We start from the raw sequence: 23,522 nt of genomic DNA on the forward strand, positions 1-23,522 counted from the left end.
TTTACCTATTACTCAACTGATAAAATTTTTTGATTTGATTTCAATATTTTTGTTTTACCTAAATCAGACGTATGTAAATATCTATATCCATTGTAACTCAAATGACTGGGAGTTCACTTTTCTTTCTATTATAATTCTATAAAAATTATGATTTAGCCTAGTTCAGAGTAATTTAAACAAATGTGGCTTATAAAAAACATGTTGTTATTTCAATAACATTAGCAATAATAAAATATTTAATATTATATAAAGTTATTTCTTCTTTTTTCCGCGTTTTGGCTTTGGAAGAGGTCCTCTAATCTTAGAATGCAACAAATAAAGGATCTTTATCTTATTCATCACAGTTGTCTGTGAGTTTCTCATTTCATTCTGCTTAGCTCTTTCTTTTGCTCTTTCTGTTTCCAAATGCATCAATCTCTCGGCTTCTTCTTTCTCAGGCTTCAGTTCATTGTAGTCTGTTGTAGCCGCATCAATCCTTCTCTTGAATCCCTGGAGTTTTTCTGTCTCTGCTTTGACATCTGTTTCGTATTTGTCAGTCCATTCCTTCATCATTTGGTTTATGTGTGCCCTGCGTCTGTCAAAGTATGAGAGAGTAACAGAATGAACGTTCTTTTCGTTCTGAAGCTGTAATTTAGCGTTAATAACTTGTTGCGTCAGTCTAGATTGATTTAATTCGTTCATATTCTGTTGCGCTTCAAGGCGGGCTTGACGTTCATCATCTCTGTTTGCTTTGACATCTTCTATTCTGGCTTGAGTTTGTTGTAATTCTTCTTTACTGGCTTTGATCTTTATATCAAGATCTTCAAGCTGGCGTGCCATTTCTGCCTCTGTCTTGCGGATCTTTTCATCGAGATCTTTGATTTCCTTTTGCATGTCTTTGTCTTGTTGCATAATTTGCATCATTTTGTTGTAGGCAGTAGTACGACCTGATGCCCATTCGTAGATACCCTGGAATGAATATGTTGATAATAGTTCCTTTCTAAATGATTCGAAATGTGTAATTAGATCCGTTCTTTCTGTTTGGATTTTGAGCAAGTTTTGAGAAACATTAGGTGACTCACGAAGATGCTTGCATAATTCACGTGTTAATTCTTGAAGCTCATGTGCTTGAGCTTCGATTTTGTCTTGATTCTTTTTATAACGAGTTTTGTTTGAGAGAGATTTAAGTTCAGAGCGGCGTTTAACTAAAACTTCATACTTCTCTTCACATACTTTTTGTTCTTTGATAATTTGAGCAACTGTATTTCCGAGAATATTTGATAATTCGTCTCTCTGAGTAATTACAGAAGGAGTGAGACTTTGTAAAACGCGTAGCCTATCTAAGCAATCTTCTACAGCGCCTGCCACGCAAATAGCTTCAAGTGGGCGAAGCTTGCACTGCATCGAATTTCTAACGTTTTATTTTTTTTTTCGAATTCATGCAAAGGTACATTCACTAGGCGATAACAGTAAAATGGGATGAAAATAGGATAAATAGCATCCCTATATAGTGCCTAACAATATTTATACGGGCCAAAAAAATTTGGCTAGAGATTTGGCGAGTTAGAAAATTTAGAAAATTGAGAGGGATTTTTATTTTTGAATTTTTTTTGGAAAGTTAAAATTGCGATTAAAAATCGATTTCCGGGAGAACTAAGCATCTCATCATATATTTAAATCGATAAAAATATTAAATAATAGTTGAATAGTATAACTACGTGAAATTATGGCTGAATATACAGAAAAAATGAACATATTTGACATTTTTGAAAATTCATACGTTAGATGGTGACAAACTCATAAACTATACTTTAGCTAAGATTGATATATGGTTTCAACAACACATGGTTAAAATCGTAAAAATATTTTAGATTTCAAAAAGATATATATGGTAATATAATGGAACAAAGTCAACAAATAGCATGTAAAATATGTTATAATTAACTTTTTATTAGATCTAATAGTATATATCGAATGGTTTCCAGCTTTATGGTTAATTATTTTCTTTTCGAGCTTCTCTTTAACTGTTGTATTAAGGTTGTAAATTTTTGATGCTAGAAACTATGGAATCTTCTTTGCTGCTGCATTTTTCTTGAGAGTTCTTGCAATTTCGAATAGATCTGCGCATTGTATGAAATGGGGGCTTTAAAATATCTTGAATCATAATAGGACTGCTTTTCCAAAGGAATGCTTATTTGTAAATCAGAGAGTTTCAAAATTGAGTGCAAGATTATCATCATAACTTAATAATTTTGTAGCGTTTTTTAGAAAAATGCTACAAAATTATCATTCTCAATTGAATGATGAATCGAAAGAATTTTGTAGCGTACAATTATTTTCCCTTGAAAAATAAATTAAAAATTTTTGTATATTTAATCATACTGTTTAATGAGCATCCTAATTTACTAAAAATAAAAAGACGATAGAAAATATTCAAAAAACTTGATGGCTTTAGATAGTCTTTTCGAGGAGTAACTTTTTCAGTGAATCGTCGAACGCTATCCACTCTCATAACATGTCCTCTTAATGTCCAAGGATATGCAACTTTTATCCTCATATTCATTGATCTTCCAAAATTTCAATATCAAATTAGGCTTCAAAGTTCCTAAAACTTTAGCCATGAATAGGATGTCAATCTTAAAGTCATTTCCTACCTCCTTCATACATGAAATTAAGAATAAAAGTTAATTTTTTAAAGTTTTTTAGTGATAATTTTTCAATGGAAAATAATCATATGCTACAAAATTTTCGATTACTGATCGGGTGAGAATTTTGATTTTGGTGCAAAAAGGAAGACAAGCTATTAACAAATCATTTACTGTTGTTCATCAAAAGAAGAAAACTTTGATAACAACTAATGATGATAAAATCAAGCTATCTTTTAATATTTTAAATTGATAAGACATTCAAAATATTTGAATGGTTTAAAATATTTTCTTTTAATTTCTCTAAGATATTATCATGATTATATAATAAAATTTAAATTTTTATTCAAAAAGGCAATATTTCAAACTTTTAATTTCAAAAATCTTAATTCTGCAATAAATGTATTTAATTGTAGCAAATTTAATGATCCTTCGTCATGTTTAGCAATTTGGAACTCATAAATTAATGATTTCTTCAAGTAAAATTCTGCATTATTTCAAAAGTCAATAATTCTCTAGTAACTTTTCTTCAAACCCTAACCATTATATTATAGGTATAATGGAGAATAATTGTAAAGAAAGATAGCCGAATTTACTGGGTAGTTCTTGTGATGCGAAATAATTGCAAATTAACACCTAGTTTTAACAGTATCAATCTCTTTTTGCTCTCATTTAAATGCATTCGCACACTTTAATTTTGAAATATAAGAGTTTTGGAAATTATCAAATTTATCTGCTCAAATACTATAGATCTTCATAAGTGTTAATAGAATCATTAGCCTTACATATAGTGTTTAATATAATGATGCACATTATACTGGGATTCATTCCTTATTCATCTAGTTATTATAAGATTTACAACCCCATGAAAATTTAAAATTTTGTCAAAAATAGTGAATGTACCTTTATTCATGCAAAGATAAATAAAGCTAATATCATAAAGAGCATCTTCTGGAACATTCATTTTTTGTGTTGAACTCAAACTCATTTTATTGAATGTTGAAATCTTCCGTAATCCTGCAATTTTTATGATAGCATGTAGGCATGCAAAGGCCATAATCAAACATTATATGAAATGTGAGAGCTTGCAGTGTTTGATGCAAGCAAGACTTTCAATAAGTTAATTTGCTCAAAAATCATATAATCTTTTATAAACAAAAACATAATAACAACATTTTCTTTATTGGATAACATCAAAATTTGACGATAATTCGGTATTAAAACAAATAAAAAAAACAATATTAAATTATTTTTTCCCTAAACAAGTTAATAGAGGGAATACTATATTTCTTTTTAGCTTCTTTTTCTTATTTTGTGCCCTATCAAAGCTTATTACAACCTTTTTTTGGATAATTTGTAAAAGTTCTTCCAGCTATGCATGAAAATGTTGATAGATATGCATATTTAAATGTAGTGGCTTTATTTGTATTGTTGGATGTATAGTTAATAGCTTTGGGTATTGATACATCTACAAAAGAATTTTTTACAGTTAGTGTTCCTTGGGTATTTCCAAACACTACACCAGTGTTCCTTAATATTGAACATGCGTCAATTGTAACTTTACCTTGGTACACATAAATGATGCCAAAATAAGAAGAAGTTTGACTATTTTCTATAATGTTACAATATTTTAGAGTGTGAATAGATTGGCTTGAATGATCAAGGCATACATAATCTGATGCACTATTCCCTTGAATGTTTGAGAGGTTTGTAATAGAGCCTGAATAAGATTTAAACACAGAATAAACAGACATTTTCTCCATCTGATTTTTACTGATATTTGTAGACGAAATGACAATATCTCCATAGAGAAAACTTGCTGTATAGTTGGTTTTCGTATCACCACACTTGGTAATAGTCGATTCTAATAAATAATTAAATAAATTCATCTTTTCATCTACATAAGACCATGAAAATTGAGCTTGATCTTTACTTTTACAACTGACTATACAACATCGATGCTGTACTACGTGGCTTGCACCAAAAACATATATGCAACCACCTTTTGAAGTGTGTGAACATAAATTAAATATACATCCCGTATGTAAAAAGCTTATATCAGGTTTGGCTAAGTTAATAACGCCTGATGTGAGACTTGTAAATCTACAGTTATACAAATACCAAGTGTTTATTGAAAATGTTCGATCGGGATTATTCCCTGTTTTGTATGACCCATAGGGTTTATGGAAAAAGATATCCCATATAGAAAATGCTACCCAATCTTGATGAAATAGCAAATTCAATACGATTTTCATAAAATGTCAAATTTGACGATTCACCTAAAAAGCATTCGAACCATACAATTCTAGCCTTCAAAAAGCTTTCTCACCACATTAAAGTTCCTAACAGAATTTTGATCAGATCTCAAATTTATTTGTCACTTTTGAAAGAGAAAGGGACAAACTATCCAGTGTCACTTTTCAAAGGAATAAAAAAAATAATAAAGATGGGGAACAGGACAAATTTGCCACACGGCACTTTTTTTAAAAATTTAATGGAGCGGAGCGATACTCTGCTGCAGGAGCCCCAAGGCTCCCAATCATTACGAAAGGGAGCCTCAGGGCTCCTGAGAATCCATCAGCAGAGGCCTTTTCATTTGGCCTCTGCTGATCAAAGATTCGGCGAAGCCATTCTTCGTCTCAGGAGCCCCAAGGCTTCCAATCATTACGAAAGGGAGCCTCAGGGCTCCTGAGAATCCATCAGCAGAGGCCTTTTCATTTGGCCTCTGCTGATCAAAGATTCGGCGAAGCCATTCTTCGTCTCAGGAGCCCCAAGGCTCCCAATCATTACGAAAGGGAGCCTCAGGGCTCCTGAGAAACCTCTTTGAGAAGGTTTTCTTAAAGAAAACCTTCTCAAAGATGATTGTCAGCATTCACTCAAAATCTACCAAGAGTTTCAAAGTTTCAAATCTATCTGAAATGAAGCTTTGAATCTCTTGTATATCTAATTGTAGAGGTACCTTTTCAAAATGTCTTCTATTGATTAAATTTAATCAGTAAAAGTCATTTTGAAAAGGTACATCTCTATAATTGCTATTGAGCATTCACTCTTGGAACCTTGGAGCTCTTGTGTAGTGCATGAAAACTCCAAGATTCTAGCATAAAACATATATCATAGACATAATTTCTTCAAATATAATTTAAGGTTATTTTTTAAAAATTAGAAAAGCGTAATTTAAGGTTATTGAAAAAGTGACACCTGGCAAATTTGTCCCGCACTCCTTTTGAAATGGCGATGATATAATTTTACCAAAAATATGACTTATAAAATGGTATCAATTAACTCTTGTAAAATTCATTCTATCAATTTTGTCAAAAAAAATTAACCTTAAAAATTGAATACATTGTATATTTTATACTCAAACAACCCTGAATTTGTTTCTATAATATTGATTGATTATTGGGGCCAATGATGTCAAAATGATTTGATAAATTATAAACTTTTGAGAAAAAAAAAGAAAATGACAGTTAATGAAGATAACATTATAACATTATTTAACAGTCATTTTTATTAAAAGAATTTGATTATAAATGCTATGAAATTTTGGATTAATTGTAAATTCATAATTGATATGGCAAAGTTAATGAATATTTATATCTAATGTCTCCATCCAGCAAGATCGAAATGCAAAACTAGATAACCACTTTGTATCAGAATGGAAAGCGATATTTGGTTAATTCAAGCCCGTAATTTTCCTCCAAGCCACAAATCAAAAGACAAATTTAAGGAAAACGGTTTTGACAGACATACATTTTTAGTGCGCATAGAACGTATGTATTATTAATTTATGGCTTGGAAGATAACAATTCTTTTCGCAGTTATAGCTCTGACCCTTATGGCAGGATAATGGCGATAAAAATTCATCTGAGCCGCAATTTCAAACAACATCTAACACACAGAATTATAAAAGTTACAATATATTGATTTATGGCATCTGTATTACATGTTTATGATATCTTCATGTAAAACTTCTTACAATTTTTCTCGAATTTTTATTTTGAGTGTCCTATTCAATTTTAGTACTAAAAATTATCCTTTAATGCATAAATTTTTACCAATTTAATATAGATTCCCATAATTATTTCTTTTAATGAATAAAATGCTCATATAGATTATTTTTCAAAGGATTTTATCCCTTATTTTCATTGTTAATTACGGAAGTAAAAAATAAATTGCAAAATCATGAATTTTAGAAGTTCAAACTGTATTACCCTATTCAAAAATATCCAAGGAATGAAAATCTGTCCAATGAATGTATTCAAAACATGATCGGCACTATTCAAATTGCTGGCAAAAATGTCAAAAGAATAAGATGTATGAAATAACTATAGATTTAATATTTGTATAAGAAATAATATCTAAATATATTACTTTTGAATGTCTTTATTTGAATTTTAATTTCTGACATTTTCAGTTGTTTCGCTTATACTTCGATAACTTAAAGTGTTTTGGTATTAAGTTCATTTACAAAATGAACTTAATTAGATATCACTACCTCATCAATCTGAAATCTTTAGCAAAATATTCAGATTTTGGATGAATACTCTAAAATATAAATGATAACTTGTGAAGTTCATGAATTTCGTTCAAATTTATATAAATGATCTCATGCACCTTGTTTCAAAGAGAATAAGGGAGAAATTTACAAATGTCAAATTGTCAAAAAATCAAAAATGTTCTTGAGCTTGATTTTATTCACAGCCTTTGATTATTCAGATCAACGAGATGATTTTTCTAGCAGAGTTGTTTCAGACTATCAAACAGATTACGAATATTCGGATTTTGAAGAGAGTTCATATTACGAATATTCAGATGAAAACGAAGAGTCAAGTTATGATGAAATAATGGCCGAATCTCATCATAATTTTACCAATAAAAATGATTCTGATGATGATGGAGAATCAAATACAAACGATATCAACGAAACAGTTTATTACTACAACGAATACTTCTTAGATGATCTAGAACGAAATGATAATAATGCAAACTCTGATAAGCTTTAAAATATTTAATGAATTGTTTGTACATAAAGAGTTGTTTTTAATAATATTAAATTTAATCAATATAGTGTATATATATTTTATAGAATTATAAATTTTAATTGACTTGAAAGATTCGAAATTATACTTCCCCAAAATAAAATTTAAAAGAAGTGCCTCCACTCTGTTTTTGAGGTGTGAATATATTATTTATGTAATAAAATGCGTCATATATGCTAAGTGTCTAATAGTAAATCTAATTTAATCAAAAAATAAGAATAATGAGATATTCAACTGCATCTATAAATCGCAAATCTTTCTCAATTCATTCGGGAGGGGAAAAACATGAAATTCTTGTCGAGGGACAATTTATAGATTGTTTTCCTCTCAATTGAAATGTTAATAAAATAATTATAAATGCATGCAGCAATGTATCATAATATCGCAAGAAATTTGAAGCATAATTTCAATACTAACGGCGCCCTTCTCAATTTTGTGAAGATTAGGTTTAAAATTCTGATCGTAGTTCATTGTTTTCAAATTTATCATAATTTGTGATGTTTCATCTTTTCGTTCATCATTTGTCATCAACAGAAGAAAATCATAATCAATCATTTGGAATAACAACCAACTTTGCTTCCGATATCAAGTTATCTCAAGAAAATCAACAAAAAGATATTTTAACAAAAATCAAACAGAATGAAGAAGAAAGCTATGATGTAACAATTCCATCATATAGTTCTGAGCATTCTACTCTTCATTTTACAAATAATGAAGTAAAATCAATCAAAATTTCATCTTCAACTTATAGAATAACAATTGTTATCTTTCAAAATGCAAACAAGTTTACTCTTGAAGATGGAGAACAGCTTAAAGTAGTGTATTCATTCATAAAAGGGAACGAAATTATTCTTAAAATTAAAGCACTTGAACCAAATTCAGATCTTCAATATTATTGGAGAGAATTAGATTATTCAACTGATATGCATGCTAATGTAATCATAAATGTTAAAAATTTCAGCTATGGATTTCCACCATTAAGAAATTCCCATCTAATTTATATATATTCTTCAGATGCTACATTACAACATAAATGTTTTATTTCTGAATCATCACGTTATTATGGCACATCGAATGCTGAATTTGAGGATGATGAGATAAATGGCATATATTTTGGTCAAGTAGAATTAAAAAGTGATTTGCCTGATGATGAAATATCGGGGATATTCAATGTTGAAAATTGCCTTTCTGCATTTGACTACGCTGAAAAAATTGAGTTTTTTATTCTACAGCATTCTATTCTATAACAATTGATTCAACTCCAAAAAAGTGTGTGACTACAGACTTATACTTTCGACATTTCGTTGTTATAGCCAAGAATGGAATCAAACAATTTGATAACCACACAGAAGGTAGTTCAACTATTTGGTCAACAATTGGTCCACAAGAAGTCTTAATAATGTTTATACCACATGATTTCGCAGGCATGCCTCTCAACTATTCAATTAATACAATTTCTGATCAGGCATTATCTTATTATGTCGAAGAGAAGAATAAAATGGTACAGTTAATATACTCTTATTCACCTGTTACATTTAATATGACATTTTATGAATATTCATCGAATGATAATTTCTATGTAATGAATTGCTTAAATAATAAGAGAGAACTATTATATAGGAATCAGATCCAAGGAAATAATTCATATTCATGCAATAATACTAACTATATTTCCATATCTCTTGGTAATGGTAAGATCGAATTTTCTAAGTTTTCATTTGATAATCCATTAATTTCAAATGAAGGATTGCCTCAATATGATGATGGAAAATTGAAGGCAAGATGGCCACAAAGAACACCAGAAATAACACCACCTGACACAAATGGCAATAATAATAACAATAATGATAATGATGATCACTTGGATCAAAATAATAGCTCAGGCAATAAATTATCTGGAGGTGCAATTGCTGGAATTGTTGTTGGAGTCATTGTTGTTATTGCTGTATGTATTGCAGCATTTATTATCATCCACAAAAGAAAACCTTCATCATCAAACGCAGATATTGGTGATGAAGTTTAATTTTACATTTTTTTGATTAAAATTTCATTTTTATTTTGCATTTTTAGAGTTTTTTCATTTGAATAACATTGCTATACATAAATAATTATGTTGTTATTATGTATTGTTTTTATCACTTTTTTGAATAATGATAATGAATACCTATTGTTTGAATATCTTATTCATGAAAAATTTCTGCTTCAAATAATATCTCTGAACTTAATGTTGCACATACTTCTGCCAACTGGCTTGAAATATCAATGAAACTTTATCCCAAATCATAGAATTAAAGGCTGAATTATACGAGTGTAAGCCTGTTCTTAAGTACACTCTAGTAATCGACTTCTTTGAGATCAAGATTCCCACAAATGACACGATATCACATTTGTTGTAATAGAACGTTATTCCACTGTAAAAATGATGAAAACAAAGCTATTATTTAATGGGCACGTTCTGATATTCTCTTAATTTTTTTGACATCAGAACTTTATATCCCAATTTTCTATGATAAAAAGTTAATATTTTTGTTCGGGAAAAAGTTATTATAAATCATTATCTAGTGCTTCATATGGTTGTTATACTTATTTGTTCTTGAAATAAAGATATCATGTCAAAAAGTGGTAAGTGCCAGACTGAGAAGTAATATTTGTAACTAATTAATTTGGTGAAGCAAATTTTGAATTTTCATAATTTTAGTTAATTGCCAAAAATAATTATCAATACTAAAATTATCATTGTCCTATATTAGCAAAAGATGGTGTTAGATTGGTAACTATTTTCATGAACATCAAAATTTGATTTTACCTCTTATAATCAATCTGTGATTTATACATTTTGCTGTGATAATATCTCTGAACTTAATGTTTCACATACTTCTATCAACTGGCGTAAAGTATCAATGAAACTTTATCCCAAATCATAGAATTAAAAGCTGTATTATTCTAGTGTAAGCGCGTACTTAAACAGGAAATTTCTATTTTATAAGTGGTTCAGGAAATAACTAAACTGCACTCCGGTAAAGGACTTCTTTGAGATTAATATTCCCACAAATGATACGATTTCGCATTTGTTGGAATATAACGTTATTCCACTACATAATGTGTATAATTTTGCTAAGGTTATTCAACTCATGCTTTATGTAAAGTGAGGAATTGTGGTAAAAAAATAATATATAGTAGGGAAAAAATCGCTTTATGTAAAAAAATAGGTTGGAAAAGTTTAATTAGCTTTTATTTCTAATAAAATTCATCTTCGAAAATACTAGAAAAATAAAGAATAGTATCTTATAAAAGAAAATTATTCTTTCGCACCATGCGAAATAAGAAGTTCAACTATTTCTGTGCGATTAAGCCTTGATGCAAAATCAAGAGCTGTATACTCCTGATTATCTTTTTCGTTGATATTCGCACCATGCGAAATAAGAACTTCCGCCATTTCTTTACTATTTGCTATACTGCCCATTGAAGAGCTGTATATCCTTTAGAATTTTTTTGGTTGATATTCACACCATGCGTTATAAGAAATTCAGCAGCTTCTGTATTATTTTTCGTTACTGCTGAATGAAGTGCGGACGCACCATAATTATTGACATTCGCACCAAGTGAAATTAAATATTCCAAAAGGGATTGGATATTAAAAGTAATTGAAAATACAAAGCATCTGTTAATATCATTAGTCCGATCGAAATAAACCAAAAAGGATTCAAGATTATTGTATAGTGTACAATAATTTAATTCAATCTTTATATTGTGTTCATTCATCAAGAATGTAACAAAATCAATGTTATGTGAAATAATTGCATATCTCATGCATTCTTCATTTGGTTTTTGATATTTGAGACATTCACTCATGATCTCTGGATTTCCTCCTAAAAATGAAAACTCTAGACATTTTTGAGTGATTTTTGAGTTAAATTTCGTTCTTAAGAATTTGAAACAATCAACTGCTCCATGATAACAACATAATTCAAGTAATTCATGATATCCAAATAGTTCTTCTGGATATAAATTGCTTTTAAGTATTTGACTGCTAAAAAAACCTTCTCTTTCAGTGAATGAGATGAATCTTTCTAAGTCATTATTCATAATTGCTCTGTAAATTGTATCTTCTGTAAGAATGTTGAGATCTTCTGAAAGAATGAGTCCCAAATATCCAGATTTGTCTAATCTAATTCCATATTCTTTAAAAAACAAGATGTTTGCAATCTTTTCAACTCTGACGACATCTGTCACATGATATTCATCAGATATGAGTTTGGCAAGAAATAAATATGACTTTGTATAGCGATTATTATACGGTATGATATCTAAAATGTCTCTTATAATATTCCGTGGAATATATTTCCTTGATTCAATCAACTCTGTTTTGATCAGATTGTAAATTGACTTTAAATCTTCTTCTTTTTCCGTTTTCAGCTGATACAACGCATTGTATATATCGATATAATATTTATAGAGACTTCACATTTCGTTGTATTTGTTTGGAACAACGTCTTGTTCCGACATTAAGGGACGTTTACGACTAGATAAGGTTCTCGAATTTTTGTGAAGTTTACAAGAAAAGTGAGATTTGATAAGCGTTTTTCAAGTTGAATATCAAGTTTTCCCAAATTTTAGTTGTATCAAATTAATAATTTTTAAATATTTGCATTTTACCATATTAAATACATCTTTAATTCATTAGAAGAAAAACGGCTATGTTATACATGTGGAAAACTATGATCAGGAAGATTTCGGTTTTAATTTGTGAATCTTGGGACCGAATTTTGAATACGCTCATAGATATGAAATGAAGAAATAACAATAGAAAAGTCGAAAGCAATAGAATTTAATGATCATTCAAAAGAATTATCTTCATAATTTATATTGTTGGTGGATAATACAATATTTTGGTTTCATTTCAGCATTTCCAATGGAAAACATTATCTGATGTATTTAATAAATAAATAAAAATAAAAACAAATTATAAAAAACACAAAAAAAAAATTATTTAGAGTATTTTGAAGAGAAAGTATGAATGAAAAGTGCCTTTAATTCCTTTCCATCCATTTCTCTTCTTTTCTCCTGTTCCAGACGCGATACCCATTCGTTTGTTGGATGGTTTGCAATCATGTCCTCAAGAACTCCAATCTGAACAGCGCCGCAAAAGTGTTTAACAATGAAAGAAGAAGAATGATCACCTTTGTTTTGTTTCAAATAGTTCAAAACTAAAGGTTTCGCCTTCTCCAAAACGAAACTAGGCACAATACATGGTTTCTGACTTGCTGCGTCCAAAATAGCTCCTCCAAGATCATCTTTATTGACAAATTTCGGAAGATTCTCTATTTTACAGTTATCTTCTCCCATGTACATCAAAGCGAGGATTGGATACATCATTTTCGCTGTTGTGTTCACTGCGTATCTATTTCCTGCAACTAATCTCCTCAACGAACTCGATCTGCAGATAATAGACACCAAGTCTTTCGTGAAAAACTCAAATTCGCCGCCAATTCCTAAAACATGAACTAAAAAAGCAAATAACAGCTCGTGTTTGATTTTGGGAATCATTTCTATAATGGCGGAATGTATCTTACCGCTCTTTAATACTAATCTCCGAATAGTGGACATGTGCGGTGAATAATAACTGGAAATGAAGTGAACTGTCACTTTTTTAAGTAAATTAATCAATTGGATTGATTGGATGATTTTCTTAATTGTTTCTTCATCGTTTGATCTGTCTATTATCATCTTCATGTCGCATTTGATGACGGAATCAATGACAGATGTAGAAAACTCGTCAGTTATGTTTGTATCACCAAGCATGATCGAATCTCCCAAGTAAGCAGCGAGAGTTCCGTTGATCTGCATGATTGTGTCTGGAAATAGGTCGCTAAGATCTCTCAATGCGTTCGTTTCTGGGATAATAAATTTGAATTCGACTGGTTTCACGTTTGGAGACATTCCAATGAAGTCTGTCATGTATTCCGCAACAAGAGGAAGATTCTGAATAGATTCTAGTTCTGCTGTTGTCATGGCGTCAAAATTAACACGTAAAGTTTCATTGAAAATGTAAAATAAAATGTAAAGTTGTGGATTTTCCATGGCCGCTTTGTGGGTGTTCGGATCTCTGGTGGCGCAGATCTCGATAATCTGGGATGGCTTCAGATCAGAGATGTGGCAGCCGACTTCGAGCCAAATTAGCCTGTAATACTTAAATTCAAGACAAAGTTCGAAGAAAAGTTTGAAATCTTGGAAGTTCGTGTAGATGGATCGCTCTGGAATGATTGTACCTGTATAGGAGTACAAGGCGAAGTCGTAAATGTGGTTTAATGACAAATCATACAATTTGTTCATGAATTTTCCAATTCTTCGGGTCATAACTTGTTTCATGATGTATACGGCTGAGAATTTGATTAATGAGTTCCTCGGATTCTGCATAACTTCGCCTGTAAAAACAATAAAATCTGAAATCGGAGAAGGATTCGTTTGGTGTTGGAAAAATATGTCTACTAACGGTGTCTGCTTCATACTGCGCCAGAATTGGCTGATCTGTGTCTTCAATGAAGTTAATTGAACAACTGGTTTGATTTCTTCATTGTAAGGTTTTTCGGGGCTGAAGTAAGGTTCAAGTCTATTTATTTCTGGATTAAACATAGATAAGATCGCTCCTGATATGTCAATTTCTATAATTTTTGGAGAATATGAAATGGCTCCACTTTTTGCTTGATTAAAACCGAAATTAAGGTATAATTTGCCATTCATGACTGCTGATGAATGATATGCAACATTATTGACGCCTTTAATGATTGCTTTTGTTGATTTATTATCTTCTGGATTCAAAATTGTAATTTCTAGATCTTTAAACTCTGTTTCATCATCAGCAATAGATATATTCTGGTTATTCGTCAATGATTCGCTCATATCTTCAAGTTGTCCGCCTGAAATTATGATTCTTGTTCCAACTCCATCGATATTGACCACGTTCATGGTGGCACCGTATGGCATATGAGATTTCTCTAAGTTTATTCTCTCCCATTTCGGTATTCTGTTCTTTGAAAAATCGATAATATCAACTACTTTTTTACATGGAGTAGTTCTGTTAACGGAACCACCGAAAATGTAGAGTCTGTCTTTGTAGTAGACCATTGCATGGCCGTATCTGGACTTCGGACTGTCTGTTGGTATTAAAGTCCACTTATTCGTAATTGCGCACCATTTCCAGAGCTCTGGCATGCATTCTGACTTGTTGGAACTGATATTTCTAGTACCTGAATAGACCCATAAGCAGCATCTGTCAGAATCCCAAGCAACAGCATGGAAAGCACGAGAAGCTGGCTTATAAGCATCCATGCAGTATTTCTCGATGTTATCTTTGCATAGCTTTCCGTTAAATTTGTAATTAATTAAATATTTTCCGTAATATCCGGTATTTTCTGCGTATTGAAAAGAATCTTGAGATGAATCCTGTGAAAAATCTTCACAAAAGCCACTAAATAAGACTCCTGTTTCGAATTCTGGTATGTATGCGCATGATGATCCGATAAATCTACTTGATGGAACTGTATCAACTTTAGTTTTTGGCTTACCTTGGACAATTTCGAAACATAAGTAGCGTCCTTCTAATTGCTCTAATTGTTTTCTGTCATGAATTTGAGTTATATAGCCAAAAAAATCGTAGCCACCGAAAATATGCAATTTTCCTCGATTAGAAACGCAGTATCCTGCAATTTGATAGAATCTAGTTGATAGACTGATGTCATACTGTTTAACAAATTTAGAAGGGATTTCCATCCAAAATCTCTTCCAAAAAAGTGATTATTTTAACTATTAGAATGTGTAATGCATTCGCATAGTATGTAAATTTTTATTAGTTACAGTGATTCATAACATTATTCATCTTGAATTTGATCTATCTGATAAATTGATACTATAATATCATTTGTATTATTAAATTCATTCATATTCTGATTGATTAACAGATAAAATGGCTGCTCTTTTAAACAATCATGAAAATTTATTGAATAACTATTCTCCTTTGCTGAAATGATATAAAATAAGTCTTTGCTTGCAAAAAATCATATGAAACATGCATTGAGTCATAATATCAAAGTCAAATTTTGAACAATAATATTTTTACGTTAAATTTGCTAATGGCATCCAAGAACTGCAGATCATATCTTGTTGGAGCAAATTATCTACTAGATATGGTTGAATAACATATGAGAAATTTTGTCAAAATATTTTGACAGTATAATGTATCATGTACTAAAGATTTAGAATATCTTCTTTAAATTTTCATTGTTCATTTAAGTAAAGTGGTTTTTTATAAAGAAAGAATTTTTGACCCAATGTAATTAACATTGTTCCATGATTTAGCATAGACCATGGTGATAGATAATTGATGTTCCATAAGATCCGACTATTCTTATATCAAACTAAAGACAAATAACAATCATATTTTCGTTATATGTTTTGATATTGATGATCCGATAGTAAAAAAAGCTCTTATACAACAACAGCTTTAGTATAATATGAAACGAAATTAAAATATTTTTTTTACATAACAAATTAATTAGGATGCTCAAGCGCCTTTCCATTTGCATTTTTCGAGATCAGCTTCTGTGCATCCGCGTTTGAAAACTCCTGCAGTGTGGCGAACCATTCTCATATGGCTGAGAGCAACATGACCAAGATTATGTTGTGCCGCAACTGATTCAGATTCTTCGAATGAAAGTTCTACAAAGCCGTGTGAAGGGAAGTTTCCTTGTTGGTGGAAAAGACCTCCCTCAATTGTCCTTACACCGATTAATCTTGCGAAAGGTTCTCGGGAGACCCAAATAATATTGTCATCAACCCACTTCACGCCTATGTGTGGGAAATATTCTGGATAAAGTTCTGTAATTCTAAGAGCGTTGAAGAGTTTGTAAGGGAATTTGCTTGCAGAAGAATTTCTCCTTCTGAAAAATGATTGAACAAGGTTTCCAAATGTAATAATGTCCGATGACCATGTAGATGCTGGAATTAACCCAATCTGGCTTGGAGAAAATGTTATACTGGGATCAGTAAGGACTTGTTCAAATGGTCTTGACTGAATTGGTGTTTGTATATTAAATCTGGGTAAAGATTCGGACATTTGCTTAGCCGAGAAGAGTTGAATAAAGTTTGAATCTGGAATATAGATGGGATAAGCACTTTGACCACTGATTTGCTGATATTGTGGTATAATAGGGCTTGCCTGCATTAATGCTGGATAATTTTGTGAAAATAATGCATTTTGTTGATTCCTCAAATTATACATATTCTGTTGGAATTGAAAGGGAGGAGGTGTGCTGCTGTGGTAAACCATCATTGGCATTACTTGTTCCGCTTTAGCTGCTCGATAAGCAGTAACCTTTGTTGGATTTTGCTCTTGCATGAAAGACAATATTGAATATTTCGATTTCAATAACCGATTTTTACTTTTCGTGTAAAGAATATTTTTGTCAGGAATTTGTGGATGATTATACGATTCTGGAAATAATCCAGTATGTTTAACTTTTGAAATATCACATTCAAATATTTAAGAGACTGCAGTATATTACAGATATATAAAATAAAATGAGCATCTATTATTTATGAGTTAATTTACTTTGAAAGCTCAAAAAAAATTGTAATAGCAGGCTTTGAATTTTCAAAGTAAAGTAATTAATTTCAGAAGAGGGTAATTGGAGTTATTGTTTAAATTCATCATATTAACGTAAGGAGTTTAGTATTATTGTATAATTAAATTTTGGAAGTTTTGAAAATTGCAAAACGTGCAGCTTTTTAAAAAAACACAGCACCAATATATATGTTATACCTGTCCGAAATGGACAGGTGTGATAATGAACTTTTCTTAGAGATACAAAATTGAGAATTTGATAATCTCAATTTGAAAGCATCAAGATGTGATTATTTAGATTTTAATAGTATTATCGAATTGTTTCGATTTTACTTTTCTTACGAATTTTTGATACTTATTCAAAATTTTGAAATGGATAGTTATAAATTGTAATTTTAAATCGTTATTGGATTACATTCTATGCTGAAATACCTGAAATTCAATCATGTTGTAAACAGAAATTCATCAAAAGTGACACCTCAGAAAAGCTAAAATATTGAATTTTTGGAACTTTTGATAGAGCACGTTTTTCAATATTAATTAAAGTAAATGTATATTTTGTAAAGTTTCTTTTTAATAAAAAATAAAATTTTGAAGAAGAACACAAAATCTTCTGAAAAATAATATCACATAAACTCATATTATTTTCTAATATATAACTATTTTATATAAAAATCAAATTCAATGATCTTAAAAGCGAAGGATAAACCTCAAAATTTACGAATATAATGAGTGGGAATATAATGCTTATCTATCATAAAACCATATGAAATATCAATTTTTGCTTTACGCCTAATTTTTGACGACAATTAGCAAAAAATGTTAAATGTTAACACTCAGTCCATTTGAATATGAAAAAGAAAATTGACTTTGATTAAATGTTTTTATTTATCATGCAATTCTTCTTGCGACCAAAGATTTGAATCAAATTTCAAAAAATAAGATAGCTTAAAAAATAATATACGGTAGTGTTTACTAATAGATGAATAGTATATAAATTCTATTAAAATGGATTTGATCCAAAAAAATATAAAACCAAAAATAATTGTTATAATTTAAATGAAGAAGTAATATAAAAATTTAATTTTTTTAAATCATTTTTAGGAAAAATGGAATTTTTTAGATTAGGGATGCGTTAAACACGCCATTTGACCGGGCGTGCATTTTTTTTGTTCGCCCAAAAATTTCGCCATTTGAGAAATTCAAAAATTAAAAATAAAATCTTAATCTTGATTTTTTTATTTTCGTGATTTTTTTGAAACTTACATAAGCGATGAAATACTTTTTTTTAAGTAATCGTTTATTATATATAAATATATCTTAATAAATTTAATTCCTTAAGGTAGAGCGTGTTCAAATTTAAAATCTCATACAATATTTTCTTAATGGCGTATTTTTCTGAGGTCGCCCAAATAAAGGCGAATTCAAAATTGAGAACTCCAAGGCGTATGGCGAGTATTCAAAAAGTACGCCACTTACAAAATATTGAATGTGGATTATCAATTTTTTGGCGTTTTCAATTTCAAATTTTGATATTTATGTTTATTTTATTCAGTATAATGCTAAGAATTAAAATATAAAATTCATAGAATTTTTTCTTTGAAAATATTTTACATTTTTATTAGACCACTCCTAGACTAGTCATCAGGTTATCCTCAGATCATCCTCAGACTACTCCTTATCAGATTACTCATCATCCTCAGACTACTCCTTAGACCCCTCCTCATCAGACTACTCCTCAGATCTTCCTCATAAGACTCCTCCTCAGATCTTCCTCCTGAGACTACTCTTCAGACTACTCCTTAGAGTCCTCCTCATCAGACTACTCCTTAGAGTCCTCCTCATCAGACTAGTCCTGAGACTAGTCCTCAGACTACTCCTGAAACTACTCCTCAGATTATCCTCAAACTACTCCTCAGATTATCCTCAAACTACTCCTCAGTCTAATCCTCAGACTCCTCCTCAGATTATCCTCAAACTACTCATCGGTCTAATCCTCAGACTCCTCCTCAGATTATGCTCAGATTATCCTCAAACTCCTCAGATTATCCTCAGATTATCACTTTACATATATATATCGATAACTAAATAATTACTTATTATACTTTCTTTATTTTTTTTTAATTTTAAAATAATATTAATATATCTTTCTACGTTTAATGATGAAAAGAGAAAGAGGAGTAAAAAGAGGAAAGAGAAAAGAAAGAGAGAGAGAAAAAAAGGACGGCGATAATTTTGTATTGTTTTGTTATTCGGCCGAATGGCGGCTACTTCGTACCCGCCATTCGCCCCCAAAAATGGCGTATTATTCTATTTTTAAACGGTCATGGCGTAAAACCGTCGCATCCCTATTTAGATGATAAATCCAAGAAAATTAAGGGAGTTTATAGGGAAAATAAGTGTATTTTTAGTAATCTATCTAATTATTATATTATAACCAGATCTAAATTTCGCAGATTCACGTCAACATTTTTGGATCAATGCTTTTGTATTTTCATCGATATGCATATAATCTCTATAAAACACTCAATGATTTGTTCTTATAATTTCTGTTAACTGAATTCGTTTCAGTTAGACGATACTTTTCTTATATTTTTTGTAAACTTTTTTTTAGATGACATACAGCACAAAAGATGAAGATGAGCGCACAAAGAATCTTAAAATCATCCATGCAATCTATTTATCGACAATTGGCAAGCAAATCATGGAAGAAGCCGAAATCGAAGAAGGCAAATTCAGAAAACCTTTCGATACACCAGCATTTCGCATAACAGCCGAGTATGTTGCCCAATACCTTTACGGAAAAATCATGAATAACACACTTAAAACCGTTGAAAAGGAAACAGATCAATACTGTCGCCTCAGACACGATGAGTCATGGCTCTATAGAAAGCTCAGAGTAGAGCCAGGACAGTCACTTATTGGCACTCTTCTTGACTCTGTTTCAGAAGATGTTACTGTTTCTTCAACCATCGGATCAAATTCAACTTCTGGCAGAAGAATGAAGCCAAAATCTAGAGGACTTGATAACTCTATATCAGGATCCGATGCTCCACGCCCATTGCGTCCAAAGAAGGAAACACAAACAGCATCAATCGATGATCAGTCTGTAGACTTCATAGAATCCAAAGATTTCTCACAATTTACGACAGTCCTCACCACAAATGTTGGTGCAGATTACCAACAAGACACTACAATGTCAGCTGTTTCTGGATTAACCTTTACAGAGCTCGATGCAACAGATTCAGATGATTTCGATAAGAACTACGATCCTCGTGGCATTAATGCCAGACCGAAACCGCTTCCAAAGCTTTCTAAACGCGAATTGGCCGATTCCAAATTCAAAGCCGAACAATACGAGACAACAATGACACAGACAAACATCGATACGATTGGATGCACAGCAGATTACCAAGAGCACAAGAAGCTCCGCCGCGAATTGAAGGATGCAGGAATTATTGATCCGAATGCAACGACAATGACAACATACCACGATACAGTAGATACAGAGGACAGCTTCCTCAAGCCACATCCTCGCTATGCACCAGAAACTATCGACTCTACATGGATGGAACTCGAGCAACCACCACAAACAAATACATTTGCTGTTGGCCAGTGTCCATTTGCTAAGGATTTCCAGGAGATTGTGTCCAGAAAGAAGAAGATGGTATCTATGGGAATGCAGACATCGAAACAACATTCAGAAAAGAAAGATAACATCGAATCTCTCGGAATTGCTCCTGCTCCACCTCTTCCAACTAATATCATCGATGCTGCTGCATCCCCTCAAGATGTCAGACAACAGGTTGTTCATGAAATGCTCGGAAAAGACTCACAGGAACTAGAGCCATAAAAAATAATAATATTTTTATTTCATCATATAAAAGAATAAAAAATATGCGAAAAATAATATTTTATTTATATAAATTCATTTGAGTTTTTATACTCAAGAACTCCCTCTAGTTAACATCCAACTTTGGAATTTGTTTTCCTTCCGAAATTAGAATATTCATCATGATATATATTTTGATGTATATCTCTTTTCCTTATTATGTCTTAATAGCTTTAAATTGATTCAGACTGCACTTACGCCCATCTGACCTTAATTCAAAATATTGACAATTGGCGTGAAGAGTCATTGAAAATTAACCATAAACATGTGAATTGAAAGCCATGTCATAGGGGCGTAAGTGCACACTTAAATATTATATTAAAGTTTATTGAATCTCTCATTAATTCCTTCATTTCTGAAATCAATTTCAAGTATATTTTCAATGACTCAAAGTGTATGAAAGGACATCTTGATAGACATTTCAGAGATATTTATATTTAACATTGATTCATTATTGAATTAAGACAGAGTATAATTATAAAAAGAGAAATATTTTTAAAGCGAAACAAACAAAACATTTATTATTTGATAAACAAAAATAAACAATTCCTATATTTCAAACAGGGATAGAAAAAACTCTCAAGTTTTTCTCAGACAAAGTAGCTAACATTAAATCATAGCTTTTTCCGAGCGAAATGTCTAATATTGGAGCAGGCTGTTCATTGTAAAACAAGTACTTCCATTTCTCTGTGGCTCTGTTTGAAAGAGATGGTTCTTTGACAGAAGAAAAGAAAATTTCGAAGTTATCTCCATTTGGAGCGCAAGCACATATTGTAGAACCACAACAACACACTGCAGGCCTTGCAAATGTCTTGTAGAAGTCGATATTAAAGGTTCCAATTGTACTTTTTGTTCGAGATTGATTAAATTTGTTCAAACTGAACTCAGCTGTTGTTCCTTTACGTAACAACGAAGCAAATATCTGTTGATGACCAGTACAAGCACATCCAGAGTTGAATCCATCAATAAAACATCTAGTAAAACCAGATGATCTGATATCATATAAAATTCCCTTTTTTGGAGTAACAACGTACAGGAAATCATCATCTACACGTATAATGGATGTAACAGGTGGCCCTGGTTCTACTTGGATATTGACAGGAGTTGTTCCTCGGCCGTCAACAATAAAAAATCGGCCATTTGTAGCTCCGACAGCGATACAAGTGGGACGAGCCCATTCACAACACCATAATGGAGCTTGTAGTTCTGTTCTCGATATGATTTGGGATGTTCTTAACGATGTTTGGTTCAAAATACAATCTGTGGAAACTGTAGCAACAACATCTGCATCTAATATAGGGGATGATAAGTCTCTGATCTGTTGGGTATGCAGTGGAATGAATTTTGACTCTGTAAAGTTTTGATTTTCGAAAAATTTTATTCCGTATTTTCCGTCATTGTTTTGGCAAGTAACAACGATGTTTTTAGGTGTAACTGATACGCGGAATCCATTGGTTATCGGAGTTTCAAATATTAATGAAGGGCGATTTACAGATTTTTTTTCTATTAAAGGAGCGTGTCTAGCGTGATATATATCTTTATTCTCTGACTCGAATTGGTAAATATTAATATCTCGTTTTAGTTTGTTAATTATTTCGCGTATAAACTTGATTTTTTGATCATAATCTTTATGTTTTTCATTTAAGCTGTCAATTTCGGAACTTTCTAAAGGAATATTGCCATTCCAAAACAATTTACGTGTTTGCGTTTCATCAACAACCTTTCTACACTTTGGACACGTTTTTGCACCTTCTAAATTCTCAAACCATTGCATTAAACACGAATATCCGCATAAGTGGCCGCATGAAAGAACCCACATCTGATGATCACCTTCTTTCGCTATAGGTTCCAGGCAAATTGGACAAGTTTCAACAAAATCATTCATAAAAGTGACAGATTTTAAAGATTTTGCAATTTCCTCGGGGAAATAGCATGATTATTAGATCCAATCTGTCAAAATTCAATATGTCTGACATGGTGAATGATTTAATATCTATTTTCAGCTCAATGAGCAAGGATTCTTCATTGATAAAGGAAGAAAAAGTGATATAGACCATCTAACAGGTATTGAAAACAACAACCTATGCGTGAATTGGTTTCAAGCTTATGTTGAGGGCCAAATATCAAAATAAGACTGACAATGTTGAAATTTGAAAATTAACACAATAAAATACATAGAGAATTTATTTAGTTTGTTATATTAGCATGATAACATGAAAAATTATTAATATTATCGTGATATTTCAATAATTTAAATTTTTCGAATTTGATTTAGTAAAAATTCCAAATAAACTCATATCAAATATTCCAAATTAAGTCTAATTTATAAGAATAAAACAACTTTTTTA

At 31.1% G+C, this 23,522-nt stretch overlaps 10 protein-coding genes across 10 annotated transcripts, besides 9 other annotated features; 4 read left to right on the forward strand and 6 right to left on the reverse strand.

Annotated features, from left to right (window-relative positions):
- Positions 1-220: 220 nt before the first annotated feature.
- On the reverse strand, positions 221-1,383 carry TVAGG3_0077670 (sperm axoneme assembly; the record flags this gene model as incomplete). Its single annotated transcript, XM_001320264.2, has 1 exon — positions 253-1,383. The coding sequence occupies one exon, from the start codon at positions 1,381-1,383 to the stop codon at positions 253-255; it is 1,131 nt and encodes a 376-aa protein (XP_001320299.1).
- A 38-nt stretch (positions 1,384-1,421) lies between these two features.
- Positions 1,422-2,224: a mobile genetic element.
- Positions 2,225-2,749: 525 nt separating this feature from the next.
- Positions 2,750-3,563: a mobile genetic element.
- Positions 3,564-5,013: 1,450 nt separating this feature from the next.
- Positions 5,014-5,073: a mobile genetic element.
- Positions 5,074-5,107: a terminal%2Cinverted (terminal inverted repeat of MuDR-4N1_TV transposon ID:TVAGG3_0077710).
- Positions 5,074-5,844: a mobile genetic element.
- Positions 5,816-5,844: a terminal%2Cinverted (terminal inverted repeat of MuDR-4N1_TV transposon ID:TVAGG3_0077710).
- A 1,453-nt stretch (positions 5,845-7,297) lies between these two features.
- Positions 7,298-7,627, forward strand: TVAGG3_0077720 (uncharacterized protein; the record flags this gene model as incomplete). The annotated part of the gene is made up of 1 exon (XM_001320263.1): positions 7,298-7,627. The coding sequence occupies one exon, from the start codon at positions 7,298-7,300 to the stop codon at positions 7,625-7,627; it is 330 nt and encodes a 109-aa protein (XP_001320298.1).
- Positions 7,628-8,027: 400 nt separating this feature from the next.
- Positions 8,028-8,910, forward strand: TVAGG3_0077730 (uncharacterized protein; the record flags this gene model as incomplete). Its single annotated transcript, XM_001320262.1, has 1 exon — positions 8,161-8,910. One exon carries the CDS (start codon positions 8,161-8,163, stop codon positions 8,908-8,910), a length of 750 nt encoding a protein of 249 aa, XP_001320297.1.
- Positions 8,911-9,062: 152 nt separating this feature from the next.
- Positions 9,063-9,686, forward strand: TVAGG3_0077740 (uncharacterized protein; the record flags this gene model as incomplete). The annotated part of the gene is made up of 1 exon (XM_001320261.1): positions 9,063-9,686. The coding sequence occupies one exon, from the start codon at positions 9,063-9,065 to the stop codon at positions 9,684-9,686; it is 624 nt and encodes a 207-aa protein (XP_001320296.1).
- Positions 9,687-10,961: 1,275 nt separating this feature from the next.
- Positions 10,962-11,099, reverse strand: TVAGG3_0077760 (Ankyrin repeat family; the record flags this gene model as incomplete). The annotated part of the gene is made up of 1 exon (XM_001320260.1): positions 10,962-11,099. One exon carries the CDS (start codon positions 11,097-11,099, stop codon positions 10,962-10,964), a length of 138 nt encoding a protein of 45 aa, XP_001320295.1.
- Positions 11,100-11,113: 14 nt separating this feature from the next.
- On the reverse strand, positions 11,114-11,749 carry TVAGG3_0077750 (protein of unknown function (DUF3447); the record flags this gene model as incomplete). Its single annotated transcript, XM_001320259.2, has 1 exon — positions 11,114-11,749. The coding sequence occupies one exon, from the start codon at positions 11,747-11,749 to the stop codon at positions 11,114-11,116; it is 636 nt and encodes a 211-aa protein (XP_001320294.1).
- An 802-nt stretch (positions 11,750-12,551) lies between these two features.
- On the reverse strand, positions 12,552-15,500 carry TVAGG3_0077770 (galactose oxidase, central domain-containing protein; the record flags this gene model as incomplete). The annotated part of the gene is made up of 1 exon (XM_001320258.1): positions 12,650-15,433. The coding sequence occupies one exon, from the start codon at positions 15,431-15,433 to the stop codon at positions 12,650-12,652; it is 2,784 nt and encodes a 927-aa protein (XP_001320293.1).
- Positions 15,501-15,558: 58 nt separating this feature from the next.
- Positions 15,559-17,299, reverse strand: TVAGG3_0077780 (transcription-initiator DNA-binding domain ibd family; the record flags this gene model as incomplete). The annotated part of the gene is made up of 1 exon (XM_001320257.1): positions 16,224-17,057. One exon carries the CDS (start codon positions 17,055-17,057, stop codon positions 16,224-16,226), a length of 834 nt encoding a protein of 277 aa, XP_001320292.1.
- Positions 17,300-17,728: 429 nt separating this feature from the next.
- Positions 17,729-17,766: a mobile genetic element.
- Positions 17,729-17,766: a terminal%2Cinverted (terminal inverted repeat of Banshee-A3 transposon ID:TVAGG3_0077790).
- A 2,119-nt stretch (positions 17,767-19,885) lies between these two features.
- On the forward strand, positions 19,886-21,186 carry TVAGG3_0077800 (uncharacterized protein; the record flags this gene model as incomplete). Its single annotated transcript, XM_001320256.2, has 1 exon — positions 19,897-21,135. The coding sequence occupies one exon, from the start codon at positions 19,897-19,899 to the stop codon at positions 21,133-21,135; it is 1,239 nt and encodes a 412-aa protein (XP_001320291.1).
- Positions 21,187-21,356: 170 nt separating this feature from the next.
- Positions 21,357-21,483: a mobile genetic element.
- Positions 21,484-21,649: 166 nt separating this feature from the next.
- On the reverse strand, positions 21,650-23,059 carry TVAGG3_0077820 (MDM2/MDM4 family protein binding; the record flags this gene model as incomplete). The annotated part of the gene is made up of 1 exon (XM_001320255.2): positions 21,731-23,059. One exon carries the CDS (start codon positions 23,057-23,059, stop codon positions 21,731-21,733), a length of 1,329 nt encoding a protein of 442 aa, XP_001320290.1.
- Positions 23,060-23,522: the final 463 nt, after the last annotated feature.

Source organism: Trichomonas vaginalis, chromosome IV (genome assembly GCF_026262505.1).
Source record: "Trichomonas vaginalis G3 chromosome IV, whole genome shotgun sequence".
Lineage (NCBI taxonomy): Eukaryota > Parabasalia > Trichomonadida > Trichomonadidae > Trichomonas > Trichomonas vaginalis.